The 26617-nt window shown below is 40.6% G+C and overlaps 1 protein-coding gene across 2 annotated transcripts in view; it reads left to right on the plus strand.

Moving 5' to 3' along the window:
* The first annotated feature begins 287 nt into the window (after window positions 1-287).
* TRIM33 (tripartite motif containing 33) overlaps window positions 288-26617 on the plus strand; it is a 97539-nt gene continuing 71209 nt past the window's right edge. For both annotated transcript variants that reach the window (XM_045816473.1, XM_045816474.1), the window contains exon 1: window positions 288-914. In XM_045816473.1, the coding sequence (XP_045672429.1) occupies window positions 386-914 (529 nt within the window). In that variant the 5' untranslated portion in view covers window positions 288-385. The remainder of the gene's footprint in view (window positions 915-26617) is intronic.

Raw genomic sequence — 26617 nt, forward strand, 5'->3', positions numbered from 1 at the left:
CATAACCAGCCCCAGCCAAAAGTAGTGCGGCGCTCCATGCTTTCTGGCTTTTAAAGCCAGCTGAACCACCGCGCCGCAACGCAAGCCGCGGGACCGCAGGGCGGAGGGGCGGGGAGGACCGCTCCGCAACCGCGCCCTGAGTTCCCGCCTCCCTCTGAGGACGTCCTACGTACGTGCGCGCGCCGCGCCCGCCCCTCTCCCACAGCGCGACGCGAGGGCGGGGGCGCCGCGTGCGCGCGCGCTCTCGTCCGTTCGTTCGCTCGCTCGCTCGCTCGCTCGCTCTCGGCGGCCGCTCTTCTGGCTGCGGCTGCGGCAGGGGCTGGGGGCGGTGGCGGCGCGGGCGGCGGGCGGCGCGGGGCGGTCCGGCGGGTTCAAAGAGGAAAACATGGCGGAAAACAAAGGCGGCGGCGAGGCTGAGAGCGGCGGCGGGGGCAGCGGCAGTGCGCCGGTAACTGCCGGGGCCGTCGGGCCCGCGGCGCAGGAGGCGGAGCCGCCTCTCGCCGCGGTGCTTGTGGAGGAGGAGGAGGAGGAGGAAGGCGGCAGGGCCGACGCGGAGAGCAGCGCGGCCCGGCCCGACGACGGGGGGGTGGCCGCGGCCTCCTCAGTCTCGGCCCCGGCTGCTTCGGCCCCTGCGGCCTCCGTGGGCCCTGCGGTTCCCGGGGGGGCGGTATTGACGCCGGCCCCAGCTCCAGCCTCGGCTCCCGCTCCAGGTCCTTCCGCGGGGCCGCCTCTCGGACCTCCAGCCTCGCTCCTGGACACCTGCGCGGTGTGTCAGCAGAGCTTGCAGAGCCGGCGTGAGGCGGAGCCCAAGCTGCTGCCCTGTCTTCACTCCTTCTGCCTGCGCTGCCTGCCGGAGCCGGAGCGCCAGCTCAACGTGCCCATCCCGGGGGGCAGCAACGGCGACATCCAGCAAGGTGAGCTGGAGGCCCTGCCCGAGGTCTGGGCTGAAGGGGCTTGACTGGGGCCGAGGAGGAGCTGGGGACGGAGGAGGTGCTCGGGCCCGGGGCTGCTCTGAGCGGAGCGGTCTCGAGGGTTGTGAGGTGAAAGACACGGCCCCTGGGACAGTTTCCAGAGCAGCTGGACCGCCAGAGATACGAGGACGGTGGAGGGAGGGGGCGCCAGCTGCGGGAGACTGGGGGAGGGGACATCGCTCCAGGGGAGGTTTGTGCGGTGCGGATACACGCCGGGAAGGCGTGGACTCGGGGCGGGCGCAGGTTCGGAGAGGAGAGGGGTCTGGGAAAGGGCTGGTGGGAAGCGCTTGGGGTGGGAAGGCCCAGAGCTGGGAGAGGTGTTGCGGAGGGAGTAGGTAAGAGATGAGGGCTGTGAGGGGGAATTGTCCTAGTGGAGAGGACTTGACCTGTTCAAGACTAGAGGGTAGAAGGACTAGGGATTAAATAGAGGAGAAAGGGCATTGGAGAGTTTGGGGTTAAGAGGAGGCGTCTGGTAGAAAGTAATTTTAACATGACATTGGGAAGGAGAAACTCTGGTAGGGAAATAGCTCTGAGAGGCCTGCATGGTTAGGGAAAAATACTAAGGTTTAGGGGTGAAGGAGAAATGAACTTTGAAGGGAATTGGAAATTCGGGAGAGCTGGGCCTGAATTTCAGTTCACTGTGCATTAATGAGCCCCTGGTGTTCCGGACACTGTAGGATTGAATGAAATTCTTATTGAGGAGCTTATTCACAGTCTAAGGGAAACAAATACAGAACCTATAGCAGTAGAGGTGGATGCTTGCTGCAATGGCGTGGCGCAATCTAGAGAAGGTCAGGGAAACTTACTGAACAGAACACCCTTGGGCAGGTTTCTTGAAAGGTAACTCACAGGGCACCTTACGCATCCCTGCAGTTAAGGGATGTGTGAGGTGATTGGTGGAAATCAGGTTAGATTGAGGGCTGAATAGATAAAGGGCCTGCAGTCCCTTATCTGAAACCCTTCAGAGTAGTTTGGAAATATTTCTTCCCAGTAAAGTCTTTAATGCCCCAGGAGGGTCTGGGTTAACAACACATCATCAAACACAATATTTCTGTAGTGAAACATACAAATGTCACACTAACAGGGTAGACAATAAATAGCCTTCCACAATTCAGGGTGGGTTTTGTTACAAATTTATGAAAAAATTTCACAAAGCTTTTGAAGTTAGGAGTTGCAAGTAATAAGGGTTTGTGGATCTGCACGAAAGCATTTGGGATTCGTCGTGTAGGGTGGTGTATCCTGTGCAGTGCAGACTGAAGGGAATTCTGAAGCACTTTGGCACATTGAAGGGAAGAGGCAAGGCTGGAGGCAGGCCCAGTTAGGAGGATCTTGGAAGTAATCTAGGTGAGAAACTAGGGGATAGGTAGTGAAGGACTGATGTCCTGTACTGAAGAACGAAGCATTTTGCTTCAGGGGAATGGAATCGACTTCGGGAGACATATGTGAGTTTAGATGTTTACTTTGTCACTTCCTGCTTGTGACTTGGACAGATTAATTTTTCTTAGTCTAAGTTTTCTCGTTTGTGAAACAAGGACATAATTACCTTCCTCATAGAGTTATTTCATTGCTAGAATAAAGTATGTATAGTGACCACTACATGATGGTTATTAATGAAATGGCAGCCAGTGTATTAGTAGTAGTAACTAATTGTAAGTAGCCATGGTAATGGAGATAAGAGCATTGAGAGTTTCAGGCTTTTAAATTTAATTATTTATTGCTTTTTGAGAGGGCAGCGGGGAGAGTTGTTGTTCCACTTATTGATGCATTCATTGGTTTGTGCTTGTGTGTGCCCTGACCGGAGATGGAAACCGCAACCTTCATGGATGGAGACGACGCTGTAACCAACTCACCCACCCAGCCAGGGCCTGGAGTTCCAGGTTTCTTGTTTGATGAGTGGCAGTGCTGTTAATGCAAATAAAGTAATTCGGGCACAGAACAGGTTGTGTGTGTGTGTGTGTGTGTGTGGTGGAGGGGGTGATATAATTTTTCAGTTTTAGATATTTTGGTTTTGAGGTATTGAAACATGCAGGAAAGGATAGTAAGAATAAGGGAAGGGCTTGATTGATGGCAAAGATAGTAAATGGTAATGGGCATATAGAAGGTGGATAATGGGTGTGCAGGTAACTGCTCGTGGCCTCATGAGTGCAGTAAGACATTTGGGATTCAGTGTTCTTGTGGGGACCTGGATTAGGTGAGAGGTTTAGAGGGAGCACAGGATGAAAATTGGGTTTCACTGCTGTGGCGGAGGGACTGAGGTAATGCGGTTGGCTCTCTGATATTTGTGCAGGTGAGAGAATAAGTCTGTAAATTCCCGCTTCATTTCTCCATCCTTTGTTTTGAACTAGGAGAAATAAGTAGATGGGTCTAAGTACTGTTAGTCTTGAGGAAATACTGCGCTCTGACCAGTATCTAAAACAAATGAAGTCTGGCGGCCACCATGTTTTTAGGCAAGGAGCCTAGAACATAATGTTAGTATTAACTCCTGTTTGCCTCTTTTGCTTTGCTCTTTAAAAAAGTGAGCATGCTCTTCTGGAAGGAACACTGGATTTGGAGTTGGGGAACATAGTTCTGCCACTTGCTTTCCGGTTCCCTCCGGTTCATAATGTTTCTGTCCTTCAGTTTATCTCTCAAATGTAGCTAATAGTCCTTCACTTACATCTCACTAAGTCAAATTAAATAATACATGTGAAAATGCTTGTATAAGTTATGAAATGCTTTGCAAATGCAAGGTTTTATTGAACAACTTGTGGTTCCATCTCTGGTCTGGGAAGCCAGAGCTGGTAGTTTTTCATCTTAAGTGGCTCAGAAACGGTGACAGGTACGTTACCCTCCCTTCTGACTGACCTTCTTCTGTCCCCCTAGCACACAGAAAGTTGTTCACGTTCTTTAGCTGATCCCTGTAGATCGACGCCCCCCCAGTGTAGCTTCTGGACCAGCAGCATCAGTATCATCTGTGATCTTGTTAAGAATGAAATTTTGTGCCCGTTGCAGGCCTTCTGACCAGCGGTCTGTTTTAACACGCCTCTAGGTGATTTTGATGAACACCGAGTAAGTTCTTGAGTGAAGGGCTCCTCACTTCACATGTTGCCTCCTGAGAAAGGCTTTTTCTGAGTACTTTTTTCTTTTTCTTAAATGCTTTATTTTTCAAGAGAACTATTAGGGTTATAGCAAAATTAAGAGGGGGAGGTATGGAACTTTTAAATGAAAATTAGAATCTTCGAAAACTTTATCTGCTGCCATGAGCTTGACAACTTCTCAGTATATTTAAAGGCATTTATGATGAGATCGGTAGTGATATTAGCACTTTTTTTCTGGAATATTGTTTGGTGAAGTGTTAACATAGTGAACTAGTATTTTTTAGATGACCAAAATGCATGATATTACAAAATCATGTGTAGAAAAAAGGTGTAAAGTGCAAAATAGACCAGTGTATTTTAATATAAAAGAAGTAAAAGGTATCAGTATGGTTTGACGTTCCACACTGCAGCAGACATTTAAGAAATAAATACGCTTTTTGCCCCGGTTGGTATGGCTTAGTTGGTTGGATGTTGCGGTTTGGTTCCCAGTTGGGGCACATGCCTGGGTTGCAGGGTTGGTCCCTGGCTGGGTCTCCATCGGACTCACCCGGAAGGCAGCTGATCAGTGTTTCTCTCTCACATCAGTATTTCTCTTCCTCTCTTTCTCCCCTCCCCTTTCTCTAAAAAAAAAATAAAAAGAAAAATAAATACACATATATTTTTTATTATATCCAAGAATGGCCACATATTTGTCCGAAAATACTTTGCCCTTTTCTTAAATACACAGCTGTGTGAGGCCAGGTTTTCTTTGTATTCTTCAAATAAAACAACCCATCACAACAGATTTAGTCATCTATTAAAGCAGACATTAAAGAGATACTTAAAAATTTTAAAAGTGTCTCTCTTTATTAAAAAGAGACACTTTTGTTTCAGAAAATATAGTTATTTCTGATAAAGACTTTATTTTTAGAGAGAGGGAAGGAGGGAGAGAAACATCGGATGTGTGGTTGCCTCTTGCACACCCCTTGTGGGGACCTGGCCCATCACCCAGGCACGTGCCCCGACTGGGAATTGCACTGGAGACCTTTTGGTTCGCAGGCTGGCCCTCAGTCCAGCGAGCCACACCAGCCAGGGCAACAAATTAAAGTATTAATGAAATATTTTAAATTTTTTCTAATACTGTACATAATGATGGGTAAAACCCATCTAAATAAAAGCTCTTGGGGATTCTCAGTAATTAAGAGGAAAAGAAGGATTTTGAGATGAAAGAGTTTGAGACCTGCTCTCGTAAAGGACAATCCAAAAATGATAATGTAGAGTCATTGGGAGGGTGGTCAGACTGTGGAATAGTAGAAGGTTGCAGATTTGTACGTTTAGAGTTCTTCATCTTGGGGTACCCATTACAGTTTATAAAGAGCTCGCTAAAAAGAACGTAAAGGTGGAAAAAGTGCTTAATAACTGGTTGACCTTTTATAAATTCCTCACTGTAGTTCTTATTCCCCCCTACCCCACATATTAAGACTGGTTCACTCGGTTGTATCCTTTTACTTTTCCTGAGTCCGAGATTGGAGGTTGAGCTTATAGTATTGGATAAATTAACCTATGTCTCTTCTGTGGCCACAAACTACCTACTAGGGAGTCAGCTTCTAGAATGGACATTGGTCCCAAGGGAAAGAGGGGAAAAAGACCAAGGATGAATGAATATAAGTAGATTATTTTTAGAAAAATATTTGAAGTCTGTGCTTTAGTGATGGGTAAATAGCATGAATTAATGTGGTACTAATGAATAACACTTTTGAATGCTGATTGTATGTGATTTATGTTGCTGCTTCTCTGAATTGCTTGTCCCTGTGTCTTCTATTGTTTTTTAGCTTGTTTATATTTTTTGTTTTGATTTATAAGGATTCTTGGTAAGTTTCATATACTGATCCTTTGTTAGTTATGTAAGCTGAAAATTTATTCTGAGCCTACTGTGGTTGGTGTGGTAGCTAGCCTCCAGATGCCCATGTTCCTTCCTCCTGGTATTCATGCCCTTCTGTAGTCTCTGCCTACAGTGACTGGCTGGTCTGGGTGGCCAAGAGACTACGGCAGAATTAACAGTGACTTCTGAGGCTAGGCCATTAAAGGCATACAGCTTTACTCTTAACTTTTTGGATCCTGTGTTGTTGGTAAAAACAACTGCTATTCCAGCAGTCCTATAAAGAAGCCCATGTAGAGAAGAACTGAGACGTTCTGCCTACATCCAGCACCAACTTGCTAGCCACGTGAATGAGCCACTTTGGAGCTGGATGGATCCTGCAGCACGGTCAGGCTCTCAGATGACTGTGGTCCTGGCTGACACCTGACTGCAACCTCATGAGAGGCAGAGAGACAGAGCCACTTGCCAAGTCACTTCCAAATTCCTGACTCTAAGAAACAGAGCTAATGAATTACTGTTTTAAGCCACTAAGTTTTGGGGTAATTTGTTACGTAGCAATAGATAACTAATGCACTTGACTTTTTTTACTCTGTAGATCGTTGTCTTTTGATATATGATGGGTGTATTTTTTTTACTAACCCTCCCCAATTTTTCTGATTTTATTGTCTGTTATAAAGCTACAGTAAACTTTGTCACAGGCATACCTTGGAGTTATTGTGGGTTTGGTTCCAGACCACCGCAGTAAAGCGAGTATCACGGTAAAGTGAGTCATACAAGTTTTTTGGTTTCCCAGTGCATTTGCAGTATTTACACAATACTGTAGTCTTTTAAGTATGCAACAGTATTGTGTTTAAGAAAGCAGTATACATATAGTTTAATTAAAAATACTGCTTAAAAATGCTAATGATCATCTGAGCTTCAGTGAGTTGTAATCTTTTGCTGGTGGAGGGTCTTGCCTTCAATTTGTAGAAAAGGCAAAATTTGCAAGGCACAGTAAAATGAAGTCTACTTGTGTTCATTAAGGTAATTTCATTCCCCTCCACATTTACCTTGTTCATCATCGAGATTATTTTGACTTATATTGACTTTTTGCTCTTACACATTTTAGAATCATCTTGTGAAAGTTCATTAAAAAAAACTCGTCAGTATTTTTGTTGGAATTGCTTTGCATATATAGATAAATTTGGGAGAACATTCTTTCTTTACAGTTTGGTGTCTGCTTATTCATTAACATTGTATGCCTTACCATTTACTGAAATCTTCTAGTTTTCAATATTATGTAGCCTGTTCCCCTAGAAAGTTCTTTCACATCTTTTTGAGTTATTCCTGTATACACAGGGTCCCTGACTTTTCCATAGTGTGACTTAAACGATTTTTCTACCTTACCATGGCATGTAAGCGATATCCATTCGGTAGAAATTGGTCAGGCTAAGCTATGATGCACGGTAGATTAAAAGCATTTTCAACTTAATGTTTTATACTTACAGTGGGTTTATTGGGACATAACTCCATTGTAAGCTCAGGAACATCTAGGTGTGTGCCCTGACCAGAATCAAACCAATCATTCTTTCAGTTACAGGCTAATGCTCCAATCAACTGAGCCACACGGGCCAGGGCTGTACTTTATATTTTTACTTTTAATGTAAATGGTTTGTCTCAAACTACACTTAGCTGTGTTTGCTTTGTCTTCTCATTTTTCATTTTACATTTTAAATATCTAAAGTATATTAATTTTATATTTGTATTTGATAATTTCATCATCTGAGGTATTTGAAGTCTTATTTTACTACCTCTAGCTTCTGCCTCGTCTTTTTTTTTTTTTTTAAGATTTTTATTTATTTGTTTTTAGAGAGGGGAAGGGAGGGAGAAAGAGGGAGAGAAACATCAGTGTGTGGTTGCCTCTTGCATGCCAGGTATTAGGGACCTGGCCTGCAACCCAGACATGTGCCCTGACTGGGAATTGAACCGGCAACCCTTTGGTTCATAAACCCATGCTCAATCCTCTGAGCTATACCAGCCAGGTCTAGCCTCTGCCTAGTCTTGATCATAGTATGGTAGATGGTGTGTTCCAATGTTTTATAGATTTTGTTGGTAATCATGTTTACCAGGACTTTATGTATGAATCCTGTCAGCTGGTTTGCAGCTACCAGCTTCCAAAGAGTGTTTTGTCTTTGCTTCTTTCAGGTGCCACCAACACAAAAATCACTGAAATTAAGTTTGGTTGGTCTTTCTTAGAACTGGCATAGGTTGATTGAGGGTTTACTTTGTAGGCTGACCTGTGTTTGGAAATTCTCAGGAGGGAAGTTCTTTCCTCACTCTGAATTAAGGCAGTGACAATTTTATTTCTGAGCTATTGGTCAGATTAAAAAAAATTTACTACTACTATTTGCTTATGCACCCTTCTGAGAGTGTAATTCGGGCCTGATTTATGAAGAATCTTGGTTCTACCTACTTTGCATAAGCTCTAGTCTCCCACATCTTCTCCATTCTCGGTTCACTACCCTGTTTGCACATCCTCACTGTTGCTGAGAGTAAAATTTCTGAGCCTTTGCATTTTCAAAGTTCTCTTTATTTTACTCTTCTGCTTAAATGGTAGTAACATGACTGAATATGAAATTCTAGGTTGAATATATTTTTTCCCTCAGAGCTTTGAGGAAAGCTCTCTTGCAGAGTCTCAAAGAAATTAGTATTGCCAGTACTAGTCTGATTGTTTTATTTACTCTTCCTGGAACCTTTTAATCTCTTTATCCTTGTTCTGAAACACAGTGATGTGCTTCTATTGATTTGTTTTCCGCTTCCATTGTTTTTAATAGTTCACTGTTTTCTGTTAGTCTTGTGATCTTTGTTTGTAGTAACACATTTTAAACTTAAAAATTTTTAGCCCTTACTGGTGTGGCTCAGTGGATTGAGTGCCAGCCTGTAACAGAAAGGTCGCTGGTTTGATTCCCAGTCAGGGCACATTCCTGGGTTGTGGGCCAGGTTCCCGGTTGGGTGCACGTGAGAGGCAACTAAACTTGTGTGTGGCATACATTGATGTTTCTTTCTCTTCGTTCTCATCCTCCCTTCCCCTTTCTCTAAAAGTAAATAAATAAAATCTTTAAAAAAAATTTTTTTTATAAGGATAGCCTTCTTCCCTCACCCTCCACATCCCCCCAGACACTTTTGGAACTGTTTCTGTTTGGAGGTTGGTACTTTTGAGTTCATACTCTCTCTCCTACCTTTTCTTTTCTGTTTTCCTTCTCTTTTTGCTTTCTTATTCAACTCACATTTTGAAAATCTCCTTGACTTTGTTTTCTAATCTTTTTTTCTTTTTATGCTAATTTCTTTTGCTCCTTTTTGTTTGAGGCTTCCTCAAATGTTAGATAATCCTTGTACTCACCCATTTGAGTGAGGCAAGCAAATGCTGATTGGAGGCTTTGTACTTGTTTATGGTTGAACTTCACTTTAGATCAGTGAGGGGGGTTGTCAGACTGAGGCCCATGGGCCAAATCTAGCCCGCTGCCTGGTTTTATATAGCTTATGAGATAAGAATGATTTTTATATCTTTAAACGGTTGAAAAAATCAAAATATTTTGTGGCATGTAAAAATTATATGACATTAAAATCTGTGCTATAAATAACAGTTAAAAAAAGAGTTTATTTTGAGAGAGAGGAAGGGAGGGAGAAAGAGTGGGAAAGAAATGTCAATGTGAGAGAGAAACATCAGTTGGTTGCCTCTCATACATGCCCTTACCGGGGACAGACCCACAACACAGGCACGTGCCCTGCATGGGAATTGAACGGACAGCCCTTCACTTTGTGGAACGATACCCAACCATCTGAGCCACATTGGGCAGGGCCATAAGTAACATTTTTGGGACACAGCTATGCTCGTTTCTTTATGTATTATCTGTGACTGCTTTCATGTTGCAATGGCAAAATGAATAGTTGTGATGAAGACTGTATGTGATACTCATTGCTTTGCACTGCGTTTTGGCGCACTAGAAATTGAAGTGATGCGGTAATAACTTAGTAGACATATATGTATGGCTGTAGCATGACATTCACGAAAATATTTCAATGTTCGGTGCATACCTATCATTCGAAATAAGAAAAGTGAATTTCACATCCTGCTTTTAATGCACAGTGGGGTGTGAGTTATTTCTTTTTTAAATTAGTTGGCAAAATGTTTATTACTCATTTTTACTATAGTTCTATATAGCTGTATATCTACTTGTTTACATAACAGTACAACATATGGACAATACCAGATTAAGTACTAGTCATGATATTCCCAACTCACAGGAAAGCAATGGACAGAGAAATTAGAAAATTTAAAATGGATTATCTCATCACAGAAGACTTTATTAAAAATTAAAAAAAAAAAAAGAAAGAAATCAAGGTTAGTTTTTGCATGGATTATTTGTTATCCAGGCAAGGAAAAACTCTTCAGTGATGATGAGTTAATTAAATCCTCCCAGTTAAGTAAAACATTATCTTGTCCAAAGAATCTCATCATTCTTGTTACAACAATATTTACTAGATTATTATTGTGAATTTTGTGAATGAAAGTTGGAAGTTTCTTTTCTTTTTTACATCCATACCTACACAGTACTCTTGATACGGTCTTTGCCCACAAAGCAGGAAATACTTACTGTGCTTTCTGATGCCAATGCCTCACGTTGACTGCCAGATAAAAATTCTAGACCACTGTGGCCTGTCATCCCACTTGTGGTTTATTAGAACGCTAATATCCAAATTAAATATTTTTCTCTTCGCTCTGGCTGGTGTGGCTCAGTGGATTGAGCACTGGCCTGCGAACCAAAAGGTTGCTGGTTTGATTCCCAGTCAGGGCACATGCCTGGGTTGCAGGCCAGGTCCCAGTAGAGGGCGAGTGAGAGGCAACCACACATTGATGTTTCTCTCCCTCTCTTCCCCTCTGTCTGAAAATGACTGACTGAATGAATGAATGAATGAAGAAAGATGTACATGTGGCCAATAGCACGTGAAAAGATGTTGAGGATCATTAGTTATTAGAGATGTAAATGAAAACCACAAGATACCACTTCTTGGTTGTTTCTAATGAAAAAATCAAAAAGTGTTGGCAAGGATGTGGAAAAATTAGAACCCTTGAACATAGCTTGTGGGAATGTAAAATGTGCTGCCATTGTGGAAAACAGTTTGGGTGCATTGCATTCTGAATAATTAATGCTACAGAATGAGATATGTGAAAATGGTAAAAATGCTATACTTTATTTTGCCACAATAAAAAATACTTTAAAATTGTTTTCTCTTCCAGAGATTTTAAAACTATAGAATCATTTCTCATTATTTGTGGTTCTGTGTTTTAGAATTCACCTACTCACTAAAATTAATATGTAACCCTAAAATCAATCATTGTGGCATTTTTTTATTCGTGGGCATGTGCAAAATGGCAAGTACTTGAGTCACCCAATGCATGCCTTCCCAGATGAGGGGGAGCAAGGTGATGCTCTGCCTTCCCTCATCTCTCGTGTTGGAAATTAATACCCGTCGTATCTCTACTTTGTGCCACGTTTTTCTCATTTTTGTACATTTTGTTGATTTCACTGTTTTAAAATGACCCTCAAACATAGAGCTGAAGTGCTGTGTAGAGTTTCTAGGTGCAAGAAGACTATGTATACTTTATGGAGAAAATACATGTTAGATAAGCTTTATTCAAGGCACTTACATTGTTACTGGAATTGCAATGCTGATGGCTTGATTTCAGTGTTAGTAAATCTAGAATACATATTAAATTGTGTTTAAGAAATACACATAAAGATTATATTTGATTGGTAGATGAAAATGTGCCAGTGTCTTGCAGGAACCAACCTTGAATTTTCCCTAGTGATGGTTTAATATCTGCTAATTTATATTTTGTAGCAACTTAATCAAACATAACTACTGTAAATAATGAGACCTGACTGTATGTAAATGCAAATAAAACCCATTTTTCTCTTTTATGTAAATAGCCACATTTAATTTTTTCATTTAAAAATGTATCTTGGAGATATTTTGTTTTTTGTTCTGAAATCTATTTGATCTTAGTATAGCTGTTCTTTAAAAAATATGAGGACTTTATTGAGGTGTAATTCACAAGTAATACAGTTCACACAATTGAAGTGTAGAGTGGTTTCAGGTATATTCACAGAGTTGTGCACCATCACACAGTCTATTTTAGAATGTTTTCATCACCCCAAAAAGAGATCCCGCACTCAGGTGGTGCTCCCTCCCCATTTATCCACAGTGCCCTCTCCCATCACCACTGATCTGCTTCCAGGCTCTTACAGATTGGCCTTTTCTGAACATTTCATATAAATGGGATCGTAGGTGGTCTTCAGTCACAGGCTTCTTTCATTCAGTACAGAGTTTTCAAGGTTTGTATACGCTGTAGCACACGTTGACACAAAATTCTTTTTTTTTTTTCTTTTATTTTTCCCCCAAGATTTTATTTATTTATTTTGAGGGAGAGGGGAAAGAGGGGGAGAGAGGGAGAGAAACATAGATTGGTTGCCTCTTGTATGCACCCTGAGTGGGGACCGAACCTGCGACCTAGTTGTGTGCCTGACTGGGAATTGAACCAGCGACCTTTTGGTTTACAGACCACACTCTAACCAACTGAGCCACACTGGCCAGGGCAGGTCATCATTCTTTTTGGGCTTGAATAATATTTTGTTTTGTGGTTATACCACATTTTAATTATCTGTTCATCAGTTGATAGGCACTTGAGTTTCCCCCTTTTTTTGACTATTACAAATATGCTGCTATGAATGATTTTAACAAATTTTTACATGAACATGTTTTCACTTTTATTGTGTGTATGTATGAGAATGGGATTTCTAGTTTGTATAGTAACTGTATTTACTCTTTGAGGAGCTGCCAGACTGTTTCCCAGAGTGGCTGTACCATTTTACGAGTATGTTCCTATTAGCAACATGTGTGAGGGTCCCAATTTTTCCATAATCTTGCCAACAGTTGTTATATCTTTTGTATGGGTGCCATCCTGGTGGGCATGAAGTAGTATCTCATTGTGGTTTTAATTTGCCTTTTCTTGATGGCTAGTGATGTTGAAAATCTTCTCATGTGCATTTTATTTGTATTTCTTCTTTGAGGAAATGGAACTTGACCCTCTAAGCCTTTCACCCATTATTGAAGGATTTAAAAAAAAGAGTTTACTTATTTTTAGAGAGGGGAAGGGAAGGAGAAAGAGGGAGAGAAACATCGATGTGAGAGAGAAACATTGATCTGTTGCTTCTTGCTTTTCCCTGACCGGGGACAGAACCTGGAACCCAGGCATGTGCCCTGACTGGGAATCGAACCTGCGACGCTTTGGTTTGCAGCCCACGCTCAATACACTGAGCTACGCCAGCCAGGGCTGATGTTGCACAAATATTTTTAACGCTTTGCTATTTTTTTAAAACTTCTCTTTTATTGTAAAAAATACGTAAGAAAATTTGCCATTTTACCTATTATTAAGTGTAGAACTCATTGGCATTCATTGTATTTGTAGAGTTGGCAGCACAAAAGTTGTGCTGAAGTCCTATTTCGGCGAAGTCCAATTTCAGTGAAGTACAGTTTATTTCGTGTGTGTGCATGCTTTCGTGTTTGATGCCACATCTAAAAAGCCATTCCCTAGCCCCAGGTCGCAAAGATGTACTCTTACATTTCCTTTTAAGAGCTTTACAGGTTTAGCTTTTACACTTGGATCCATGATGTAGTCAAGTTAATTTTTTGTGTAAAATTTGTATGTGAGGGTAGGGTCCAGCTTCATTGTTTTGCATGTGGACATCTAGTGTCTCAGCACCAATTTTTGAAAATACAATTCAGTTGACTGTTCAACAAAGTGAGGATTAGAGGTACTAACTCTCTGCCCTTGCCTTTACCCCCCACTGCGGTTGAAAATCTGGGTATAGCTTTTGATTCCTCCAAAACTGAACTACTAATGGCTTTACTGATAACATAAATAGTAGATTACACATACTTTGTATTTTATATGTTTTATGTACTGTATTCTTATAATGAAATAACCTGGAGAAAAGAGAATGTTAATAAAGTAAGTCATAAATAGAAAACACATTTATAGCACTGTACTGTATTTATTAATACCTCAAGCTTACAGTGTCTTTACGAGATGAATTGTCTGTCAGTATCTACATCCACGTTGTCTTATGTGGTAGAAAACACTGTAGATGCTATATGTACTACTAGACATCAAAAAGTGAGAAGATAATGTGAAAAAGATATTCCTGTTTATTTACAGGTGTAATAATTCATGCATTGATAATGAAAAAGCAGCAATATGGTTGATGGTAGCCTAGTGTAAGTGATATAATTGCTTCATGGTAGTAAGGAAATCTCCAAATAAAAATTACACATATATTTATTGAAAAAAGTACACATTTAAATGGACCTCTGCAGTTTAAACGTATGTTGTTTGATGGTCAGCTGTACTGTTCTTTCCCTGTTGAATTGTCTTAGCACCCTGAGTGCTAACTTGAAATTTTTATCTCCGAACTCTCAATTCCATTCTGTGGATCTACATGTGTATCCTTTTGATTGTAGCTGATTATCTTCTTTACTGTAGCTTTGTATTAAGTTTTGAAATTGGGAGCAAGTCTCCTCTCCTGCCCCTTTTGTTATTTTTCAAGATTGTTTTAGCTATTCTAGGTCCCTTGACTTCCCATATATGTAAATTTTAGCATCGGCTTGTCAATTCTACAAAAAAAGTCAGCTGGGTTTTTGAAATCACATTGAATTTGTATGTCAGTTTTGGGGACTGTTACTATTTTAACAATATTAAGTCTTCCAATCGATGAACATAGGATGTCTTAACATTTATTTAGGTCTTCTTTATTTCAACTGTGTTTTATAATTTTCAGAATATATATTTTACACTTTAAATTTTTATTTCTAAGTATTTCACTCTTTCTGATGCTTTGTGAATGAAATTTCCTTAATTTCTTTTTTTTGGATTATTTCTTCACAGTTAGTATTCTTTCACTGCATAAAACTATAACTGAGTTTTGTACATTGCTCTTTTAGTTCTCAATAGATTCTGAGGATTAGGAGGTAAGATGTCTTCGGAGGGCCATTACTCTGCCTGCTGAAACTAAGTAGAGCCAATCCAGCTTTTCCATGGTTGCTGTTTGCACAATACATCTTTTCCCATCTGTTTACTTGGAGCCTGTTTATATATTGAATCTAAATTGTGTCTTTTGTAGACAGTATATAGTTGGTTCCTATTTTTTTTTTAAATCCATTCTGACAATCTCTTGTCTTTTGGTTGGGTTGTTTAATTCATTCACATTCGATGTGTTTCTGTCTAGTTGTATTTGTCCCCCGCCCCCCCCCCCCATATGTCTGATATCCTTTGTGTCTTCATTTTCCATTTTTGCCTTTTGTGATACAGATCTCCCTGTCCCTGGGGCTGCCAGTTTTTTTTTTTTTTTATTAGTAACATCACTGGGTCATTTTAGTGAGGTCAGGTTTATTTTTCACTGTAGTTGCCGCAACACTGTCGTGTGAAGCCTCTGATGACTCTTGTCAGAAGGCATAACCTTGGACATGAGTGGTCACCCTGGAATACTATGGTTTTAGGAGGGCTCATTTCCTTGATCTGTGTTGCGTTCTCTGCCTCTGTGGGCATCACACTGAGCTGTTAGGCTCTGCTAATGGTGGTCTGGTTACTCTGTTGTTTTTGACAGTTTTATGGGACATAACTTTTCCAGTCTGTTGTAATTGTATTCAAACTGCTGTCAGAGGTAGTTTTTGAAGTTAGTTTTTGAGGTTTGTAATGACCCTAACAGGGCTTCTTGTTAGGTTCTTTGGGTCTCTACAGTAAGCTAGCTAGCCTGTGGTTTAACTTGTTCTCGTGGAGCTACTAGCTTCCTCTTGTTCACCACCACCGTTTTAAGAATGCCGTTAGGTTAGAACTTTTACATACTCTCCCAAGTCAGTTCTCTTGGAAAAAGCTTCAGCTCTCTTCCTACAGTCTACCTCCCCCTCTGGGCAAATTCTCTGAGCCACTGCTCTGGAGCTGTAGGTAGGGCCAGCGAATGACTCACTTCTTGCTGTGCTGAGGGTGCCGGCTGAGGTGCAGGAGCCTCTGGTCTTACTTGCATCTCCTTAGGCATGGGACCTCTGCCCTACAAGCTCGTGAGCCAGTTGCCCCAGTATTCTTGTCCTGTTGTACCTGGGGGAAGGAGCTTCTGATTTCTTGGCCACAGTGCCTTGAATTTATTAGCTTTTGCAATCCAGAGCTGTGTGAGATCAGAAATGCTAGTGGCCTGCCACCTCTTGGGGACTTGGACCTGGTGGGAGAGGTCTTTTTGGCCATATCTACCTGAACTGTTTTTTTCTTCATGGTGATTTGGTGGGGAGGGGAATGGGTTGTGGCTTAAGTCCCACAGACATTAAAAAAAAAAAAAGAAGAAGAAGATTTTAGCCCTGGCTGGCGTAGCTCAGTGGATTGAGCGCTGGCTGGGAACCAAAGTGTCCCAGGTTCGATACCCAGCCAGGGTACATTCCTGGGTTGCAGGCCAGAACCCCCAGCAACTGCACATTGATGTTTCTCTCTCTCTCTCTCTCTCTCTCTCTCTCTCTCCCTCTCTCCCTCTCTCTCTCTCTCTCTCTCTCTCCCTCTCTCCCTCTCTCTCTCTCTCTCGCCCCCCCTCCCCCCTCCCTTCTCTAAAAATAAATAAATAAAATCTTAAAAAAAAATATTTTATTTATTTTTAGAGAGAGGGAAAGGGAGGGGGAAAGAGATGGAGAGAAACATCAATGTGTGAGAAACATCAGTGGGGCTTCCTGAACACCCCCAACTGAGGACCGCCTGGTTTGCAACTCATGCATGTGCCCGGATTAGGAATTGAACTGGTGAGCTTTCAGTGTGCAGCCAGCCAGCCCTGTGCTCAGTCCACTGAGCCACATCAGCCAGGGTGACATTTTTTTTAAACCAAGATGTAGTCAATTTTCTTGAATAAATTGTCTTAGGGTAATTGTCTTTTCTCATTAATTGTAATTTTTCTAGGTTTTGATATCACAGTGATTTTTGAGTGTGTTGAATTTTGGTTATTGTATCTGTTACTCAAGGTCCTGTTTCATCTTTTTTAGTGAGCAGTCTTCTTGTTGAAGACAAGTTGACTGGCCAGGTGGGTGTGTATGCTAGCTTCTATTTGGACTCTGCTGGTAGTACACCAGCAAAAGTGGAGGCTGACTGTCACTGCCTTGTTGTAAGTGAATGAGATGGAATTGAAGCTCCCCCTGGGCTTTTCCCAACAAAATTGGATACTAAGACAACTTTGTTGCATCTAAGCTTGGTTCCACTGAGCCCCTCTGACACCAGGGATGGAGCAAGCAATAGGGATGACTCATGCCAACTTTTTGCTGCAGGATAGGGGAGGAATTGCAGCTCCCTCGGGGACCTTAGCATTCCAGAGAAGGGGGTTGGGAGTGGAGTGATGACTTGCCCAGGCTCCTACCACCTGTTCTTTTTTGTTGTTCTAAGTGGGGGTAGCAGTTGTTCAGCTCCTTGGTGTTACCCATTGATAGGGAGGGGTAGGAGGGTTTTTGTTTTTGTTTTTGTTTTTTTTTTGTAGTAGTTTAGGTGTTAAAAATAATGTTGGCTTAATTAAAGTCTCTTTTATTTAAAATCATGGCAGTGGAGGCCCTGGCCAGGTAGCTCAGTTGGTTAGAGCACTGTTCTGATAAGCTAAGGTTGTGTGTTTGATCCCCAGTCAGGACACGTAAAAGAAGTGACCAGTGAATGCATAAGAAGGTGGAACAACAATTTGTGCTTGCTCTCTCTCAAAATAATTTTTTAAAAAACATGGCAGTGGAGATTCTGAGGATCCCCCTCCCCCTTTTCCAGTGTTACTGAGATAGAATGGACAGAATTCTAAGATGTTGATGTTTATGTCATGATTTGGTATACATATACATTGTGAAAGAATTCCTCCCATCTATTCAGTGAACACGTCCATCACTGCACATATTTTATTATGTCTATATTGGTGAGCACATTTAAGCTCTACTCTTTAACAGAATTCAAATACGCGATAAGGTGTTACCACCTGTAGTCGCCCTGCTACCCTTTATACCCTCAGATCTTATTCCCCTCACAGCAGAGAGTTTGTAACCCTCGTCTCAACCTCCTATTCCCCATTGTCCAGTCCCTGGCAGCGACTCTCTCACTCTGTTTTTGTGAGTTCAACTTTTTTTTTTAACTTCCACATACAAATGATACCATGCAGTATTGTTTTTGTTTGGCTTATTTCACTTAGCATAATGTCCTAAAGATCCATCCATGTTGTTTGCAAATGGCATTGTAGCACTGTATCCGTTTATCTCTTGGTGACATTCAGGTTTTTGCCACGCCTTGGCTATTGCGAATAATGTTGTCACGTGTGGGAGTGCAGTGTCTTAAGCGAACACTTAATTTTAAAGATTGAAGCAATGATCAATACAGCTTACTTTTGCAAATGAAAAAATTACAGGTCAGAGTGTCTTAGTCAAGGTTATTTAGCTAAGATGTTCTTCCAATTCAACTTTTATAAATAAGACATGGAAAATATAAATGGTTATATAGTGACAACTCACTTAAAATCACAAATCTCTAAAATATGAAATAGTAATTACATTATTTAAAACTGTTAAGTTATTAAAATTTAAAACACCATAATGGCCAGGAAGATATTAAGAGTATAATCTTGTCAGGTAGGCCATTACTTCATAATAAGACATTACATTACCTTATTCAGTCTCAGTTAAGTCGAGTTTTTGTTTAACATAACTGCCTCTTCTTGAATGGCTCAGATGCACCTCAATTTCACCACGTCTGAAATTGAATCCATTTCAGCAGTTTCTATACCTCTTTTCATGAGCTCTACCTTACTGCCTAATCACTGTCATTTCCTAAGCCAGAATCCTGGGAATGATCCTCGTTGCCTCCTTCTAAACACATCTCTGCGCCCCCTCTGTAATTTTCTGGTGACATTTTGTTCGTGATGCTTTTGTCATCTTATGTCCTTGGTAACAGGGCGATGTTGGCCTCTTAAAATGAGCTGTGAAATGTTTCCTTCTCTGTTTCCTAAAGAGTTTGTGTATGGTTTATGTTATTTTTCTCTTTGAGAGAATTCACCATTGAAACCAGGTGGGCCTGGACTTTGTTTTGTAGAAGATGTTTAATTACAAATGCAGTTCTTTACTTGATACCAGTATATTCAGTTTCTCTATTTTTTCTTCTTGAGTCAGTTTTGATAATTAATGTCTAGGAATTTGACTTGTTATCTAACTTGTTGGCTTAAACACATTAACAATACTGTCTTAATACTTCTGCTATCTGTAGGATCTATAGTTTTAAATCCTGTGTTTTATTCTTACACTGTTGATTTTGGTAATCTTTGGTCTCTTGCCCCTCCCTCCCCCTCCTCCTCCCACCTTCCCTTTCTTTTTTAAAAAAGTTTTTTTATATTTACCTAATTTTAAAGAGCAGGGAAGGAAGGGAGAAAGAAAAAGAAACATCCATGCAGGAGAAAAACATCTATCTGTTGGTTAACGTGCAACCCAGGCCTGTGCCCTGAGCGTCAGGCAGCCTTTCACTTTGGAAGGACGTCCAGCCAACTGAGTTACTCTGGCCAGGGCTGCGCCTTCCCTGGTTGTACCTTCTCCTCTGTCCAGCTACTTGTGTGTCAGTTTGCTGGTCTTTTTGAAGAACCATCTTTGAGTTGCACCCCTGTCCCCCACAATTGATAACTGCTCTGATCTTTATTTCATTCTATTCTATACAGGTTTGATTTGCTGTATTGAGGGGCATATTCAGATCATTGGTTTTAGATCTTTGTTGTTGTTGTTGTTGTTTTTAAAGCTTTAAAGCTATAAAATTTCCTCTAATCCTGTGTTGTCACATGTTGGCTAATGTCTTGTTAGTATAAAAATTGAAGCTAAGTAAAATTGGTTGAGAACCTCAGTCACTGTAGTCACATTGGAGTTGTGCTGTAGTATTGCGTCCAGCGGCTATCGCACTGGACGGTGCAGCGGTAGAAAGTTCTGTTGCTCCTAAGCACTGCTTTCACTGCGTGCTATGACATACATGTTAAGTTTTAATTTCTATTCATTTCATGGTATTTTCTCATATCTTTGTTATTTCTCCTTTTGCCTATTGGTTATTTAGAAGTTTGTTTAAATTTTTAAATATCTCGAGCTTTCCAGATTTGTTTTTACTTTCTAATTAAATTTAATTCTGGTAAGAAAACAATGTATGATTTAAAGCCTTTTCAAATTATTGAGGTTTACCATTTTTTAAATTTTTATTTTATTTTAATTTTCTTAGGGAGAGGGAAGGGATGGTGAAAGAGAGAGAAACATTAATGTGTGGTTGCCTCTCACACCCTGTACTGAGGACCTGTCCTGCAACCCAGGCACATGTCCTGACCGGGAATGGAACCAACATTTGGTTTGCAGGCAGGAGCTCAGTCCACTCAGCCAGACCAGCCAGGGAGCTTTGTCGTAGTTAGCATAGGAGTTGGCAAACTGTCATTTCTGGAGAGGACCAGGTAATGTGTATTTTAGGCTTTGTAGGGCACATAAGATCTCTGTTGGTCTTTGTCCCTGGTTCCTGACATAGAGCGTGTAAGGCTGGGTGATAGGAGTGAAAGGAACATGCTTTGTCGTCCATAATAAGCCCCTTTTCGCTGCACTGGAGGCAAGCCTTCTAAGAACATGACTCTTAGTGGGCCTCTGGATACCTTTCTTTTTTTAAATTAAAACCATCCAGTAATTGTTCCACTTCTTTATGCATTTATTGGTTGGCTCTTGTATGTGCTGTTACCGGGGATTGAACCTACAACCCTGGCATATAGGGACAGTGCTCTAACTAGCTGAGCTACTCAGCCAGGACCTGGTTTCTCCTACTAGAGCCTATCTTCAGGATGGGCTCTGGCAGGAGAAATCAATCACATGATTAGAGGTTGGGGATAAATGTTCCTGGACCTCTAAGGCAGGGAGAGGGGCAGGAGATTGAGTTTGATCGTGCCTGTATATTGGAACCCTTATAAAAAACTCTAAGCAGTGAGGTTTGGAGAGGTTTGGATCTGTGAAGATATCTGTGTGTGGCGAAAGTGTGCAGTGCCTGGATAGGGCGTGGAAGCCCTGTGCTCCTCACTCCTCCCTATACCTCTCCCAGTGGATGTCTTCCATGTGCGTGTTCTGGAATTGTGTCCTCTGTAATAAACCAGTAATAGGAAAGCACTTTTCCTTGAGTTCTGTGAGTTGGTCTTGTGAATAACTGGACTTGAAGAACGGGTTGTAGAAACCCCTGAACGGTGACTGGCATCTTAAGTGGGGGCTGTCTTTGAGAACGAGACTTAACACGTGGAGTCTGATGCTAACTCAGAGGTAGTTAGGATCAGAATTGAATTGTAGGTCACCCGGTTGGTGTCAGAGTGGGAAAAGCTGTGTTGGAAGAGATACTAGATATTTGGTGTCAGGAGGAAAGACACCTCTGGTAGTTCTTTAAAAGTAAAAACTAATTCTTAGTTGGTGGGCCATACAGGAACATACTGTGCCTGATTAGGCCTGTGGGCCTTAGTGTGCCCTTCTCTGGACTAAGGAATGATCTGTCCTGGAGAATGTTCCCTTTGTGCTTGAACAGAATGTGTATTGCGTGGTTTCTGAGTGGAGTGTCCATATGTCAGTTATGTCAAGTCGGGTAGCATGTCGTTCACAGCTTCTGTGTCCTTACTGGTACAGTTTTTGAAAAATCAGTTCCTGAGAGATGACTGTTGAAGTCTTCAACTGAAATTGTTGAATTTTTCATTTCTCCTTTAATATATTAGTTTTTGCTTCGTGTATTTGTTAGGTGCATTGACATTTATAATTTTCACTCATTCCTTACATATTCACCCTTTAACATACAAAATGTTTATCTTTGTGAGTAGTAATGTTCTTCATCTGAGAGTTCCCTCACCCCCCCGTGTTAGTACAGCCACTCCGTCTTTCTTATGGTTACTGTTTTCAGGGAGGTGTTTCCTTTCCACCTCCTTTTACTTTCAACCTGTTGTGTTTTTGAATCTAAAAATGCTTATTTTGACAGCATGTAGTTGGATTTTGTGTTTTACCCAGTCTAACAATATCTTCCTTTTTATTGGAGTGCTTAGTTTATTTATATTTAATGTAAGTAATGATATGGTTGGATGTAGGTTGGCCATTTTCTATTTGTTTTATAGCTGGGTCATGTCAGTTTTACTTTTGGCCCTATGCTTTACTAAGCATTTTTTGTTACCTAGTATTTTTAGTGTATTTTAAAATTTTCTCTATAATTTGGATTTTCAGTTTTTGCTATAGCAATTGGAGCATGTTTTTATCACAAGCCACTTCTGGGTAATACCGTATTAATTTTCTTAAAATATAGCATCTTGCCCTGGCCGATGTGGCTCGGTTGAGTGTTGTCCCATGAACCACAAGGTCACCAGCTGGATTCCTGGTCAGGGCACATGCCAGGGTTGTGGGTTTGATCCTTGGTTGTGATGCTTGCAAGAGGCAACCAATTAGTGTTTCTTTCTCACATTGATGATTCTCTCTGTCCCTTTCTCCCTCCCTTACCCTCTTTCTGGAATCAATTTTTAAAAGTTAAAAAATATATAGCATCTTTGTCCCACTATTAGACCCATCCCATACTCTGTACCATTATTGTTACATTATTCTGTTTATGTTTAAAAAATTATCAATGCATCGTTATGATTATTGCTTTAAACAATCTCATGGTTTTTTTGTGTTTTTTTTTTTTAAGAAATTAAGAGGGAAAATAGTCTTTTATGTCTTCCATATCAATTCTGGTGTTTCTCATTTCCTTCCTGTGGACCTGAGTTACAGTCTGGTTTCAGTCCTTTTTAGCTGGATGTATCTCCTGAAGTATTTCTTGTGGTATAAACATGTGACAGTCCCAGTTTTTGTTTATCTGTGGATGTCTTTATTTTGCCTTCATTTTGAAGAATATTTTTGCTTGATATAGAAGTCTTGGTTTATCGTCTTCTTTCAGTACTTTAATTATGTCGTTTAATTGCTTTCTGGCCTCTCGTGTTTCTGATGGAAAGTCAGATGTTAATAGTATTGTTGTTATATGTATGTGAATTATTTTTTTCTTGCTTTCAAGATTTTCTTTGAAAATCTTGGTCTTTCCACTCTGATTATGATATCTTTAGGTTTGATTCACTTGGCATTTATCTTATTAGGAGTTCTAACTTTGGGATCTTCAGATTAATGTAATTTATGAAGTTTGGAACGTTTTTGTCCATCCTTTCTTTACCTTTTCCACTCCTTACTCACCTCCTGGGTCTCCCATTACATTTAAGTTGGAATTCTTGATGTGAGCTCAGTAGACTCTGAGGATCTGTTTCTTTTTTAGGTCTGTTTTCCTCTTTCGGATTGGATACTTAATTTATCTATTGAACCAAAATGTGTAATGAAATTTTTATTATGGACATTGTACATTTTAGTTTTATATGTTGTTACTATCATTTTTAGTTCTTGAGACTTTCTATATGTTGAGGTACAGCCTTCGTATTTCATTTTATGATTTGAAATGTTTCTTTTAGTTTTGGAAATATTTATAATAGCTGTTTTGAAATCTTTGTCTACTAACTAGTCTCTGGACTCACTTGATTAGTGACTGATTTTTCCCCCCTGAGATTAGGAGGTTACACTTTTTTTTTTTGTTTCTTTGAATGTTTCCACAATTGAACATCTAAGATAATGTAGCAACTGTGAATTCTATTTTATATTTCTGTAGGTTGTTGGTTATTTTTTAGTAACTTGTTTAGACTTAAAGTATGGAATCTCATCTTCTGTACAGTATACAGGCTGTCTCTCTCCAGTGCTTTTTAAAAAAAACTGTTTGGCCTGGCCTCCTGGGGGTTCTCCTGTGTCTGCACAGCTTGGTGGTCAGCCAGTGCGTTGGGCAGGAGTTGTGATCGAGTATCTATCCTTATACTCACTAATGGTTGATCTTTGTGGTTTTGGAATCACATTCCAAGTTGCAACTAGTTTTTAGTCTTACTTGGCCTTTAGTTTTTGCTGGGCTCTCTTGGGTCTCCCTTTCAGTTGGCTAGGTACATGCGGAGAATTTTATCATAATCCTTCTGTGACTCTCTTGTTTTAAGTATCTCAGTTTTCTGTTGCGGTTGCTGCTTGCTCTCTGTGACCTAACTTCAGGACAGCAAAGCTCTTCTTTTCTGAGACACCTACTTTTAACTGGCAAAGCTTCTGTTTTCACATGTGCTCTCCTCCCCCAGTTGATTCTCCCTCATATGGCGGCAAAGCTGCCGTTTTTATGGTCAGTCTGTATTCTGATAAACTTAACTGATCTTGCAGACCAGACAGCCTGGGTGGGAGTAGGGAATCATAGGATCCTTCTCAGGCAAAAAGGCCAGTACTGTACCTCTTACTGTTTTTACCAAAACTCTTGCAGTGTTTGTAGAATAAGCTTTTACCATTTTGTCTGACAGTAGATGTTTCCCACTTCCCTGAAATAGGTGGTTTTGTGTGTGTGTGTGTTTGTATGCGTGTGCGTGTATGTGACAGTTTTGTCTAGTTTTATATGTGTGCTTTGAAGACGGGATTTGCTTTTTATTCTTCCATTAGTTGAAGTTGGCTAGCTGTTAATTTTTCTTTTGTACATTAATTTTGTTGTCAAATTATCTTTTTAATTTTAGTATTTTAGAAAAATAAGTAACATCTCAAATAGTCTACATTTTCTTGATCTGCATTGTCTTATACTACTGCCTCTAGCCACTTGTGGCTAGTTAAAATATCCAGTTTATTAAGTTGCACTAAGCCCCTCACCAGGTGGTCAGCAGCTGCCTGGTGCATTGGCTGCTGCGTTGGCTGCTGCAGGTAGAGCACATTTTCTTGTGGGAAGTTCCATTCATTACACAGTGATGCTTTAAAAACCCTTGATACAAATAGTAACTAATAATAGATAACATTTTCTGAGTACTTAACTGTGTCAGATACTGCAGTTATTAATATACACAGTTCTCCAGTACCCCTTGAGATGTAGATACTATTATTATCATCCCCATTTGTCTTCAGACTCCAGTGTTAAAGAACTACTAACCCAAAGTCATGCAGCTCAGAAGGGGATGGGCTTGGAATTTATATCTAATTTGTCTGGTTTCAGAGGATGTGTCATTATTTTGTTGGATTTGCCTTTTTGATAAGTGATGCTTGGTTCCTAACTTAAATTGAAAAGGTTTTTAATGTTTTGGCCATTTTTGAATGCTGTTTGATTTTTTTGGTAAGTGATTCTTTTCATATTTAAGTTGTTTGCTTTTATTTCTGAGAATTTTATTAACATCTGAATTTTATCATATGAGGAGGGGCCCCCCCAAGTCCCCAGAATTTACTTACAAAAGGTTATGTTTTTATTCTTACATATTTAAACTTCAGCCACCTTCCAGGTGCACTCCATTTAATGCAATACACCTATCAAGCTTTTTTTCCCACTGCTCAAAACAGTTTTTGAACTCGTCGATTTTGATGTCTGTTAGTGCTTCTGCCGTTTTCTGTTTCACCTCTTCCACATCAGCCAAGACATTTCCCCTTCAGGTCTTTTTTCATCCAAGGAAACAAAAAAAAGTCACTCAGGGGTGAGATTGGATGAATAGGGAGGGTGGGGCACAGAGTCCTGTCATTTTTGGTCAAAAACTGCTGAACATTCTGATTTTGGACAGGTGTGCTCATACCTTACCCGTCATAAATTTGGCACATGCATTAAACAGCCTTCCAAACATTCGCTGAAGCCAGTACAACCTTTCACAACAACGTTGGCTGATACAGGTGGTTCCTAGAACACTCATCTAGTGGGGGAAGCCTGCACTACAAGGGGCCCGCCCTCAAGAAGGTAATTCGGGTTTTTGGGGGTCCTTCCCCTCTTCTGCCACTTCAGCATCTACTTATATAACCATGTAGTTTTTCTTCTTTAGTTTTTTTGGTAGGATGATTTTATTAATATTTCTGCTGTTGACTAATTGAATTCCTGTTGTAAAACTTGGTTGACAGATTGCAGGTTGACTACCAGTATTTCATTCATAAATATAGAAATCAATGTATTAGAATGTGGTCTGCAATTTTCATCTTTTGTATTCTTTGTCAGCTTAAAAATTTTTTTTTATCCTCACCAGAGGACATTTTTTTATTGCTTTGGGGAGTGGGGGCCGTGATGTGAGAAACGTTGATTGTTTGCCTCTCGTATGTGTCTCAGCTGGGAATTGAACTCACAACCTGGTTATGTGCCCTGACCAGGAATTCAACCTGAGACCCTTTGAGCCACACTGCCCAGGGCAGCAATTTAATTTTATGATGTGCTTTGGCATGGTTTTATTTAGAGATGTTATCCTCAGGGATTACTGAGAGTCTTACACTTTTGGATTATTGTTTTGTTCAAGTTGGAAAAAAATTTGGCCATTTAAAAAATAGTTTTCTGACTATTTTTAGTCATTTACTGGGACTCCAGTTACACATACAGATGACCCTTGAACAATACAGTTTTAAACTGTGAGTGTTCCTTACATGTGGATTTTTTCAATAAATACAGCTGGCCCTCTGGTCCTTACTGTTCATGGGTTTCATATTTTTCTTTATTGATTTTATTTTGATTTTTTTAAAAAAAACATTTCATTTATTTTTAGAGAGAGGGGAAGGGAGGGAGAAAGAGA

This window comes from Phyllostomus hastatus, unplaced genomic scaffold (genome assembly GCF_019186645.2).
Source record: "Phyllostomus hastatus isolate PE091 unplaced genomic scaffold, TTU_PhHast_1.1 phas_scaffold_216, whole genome shotgun sequence".
In the NCBI taxonomy this organism is placed as follows: Eukaryota; Metazoa; Chordata; class Mammalia; order Chiroptera; family Phyllostomidae; genus Phyllostomus; species Phyllostomus hastatus.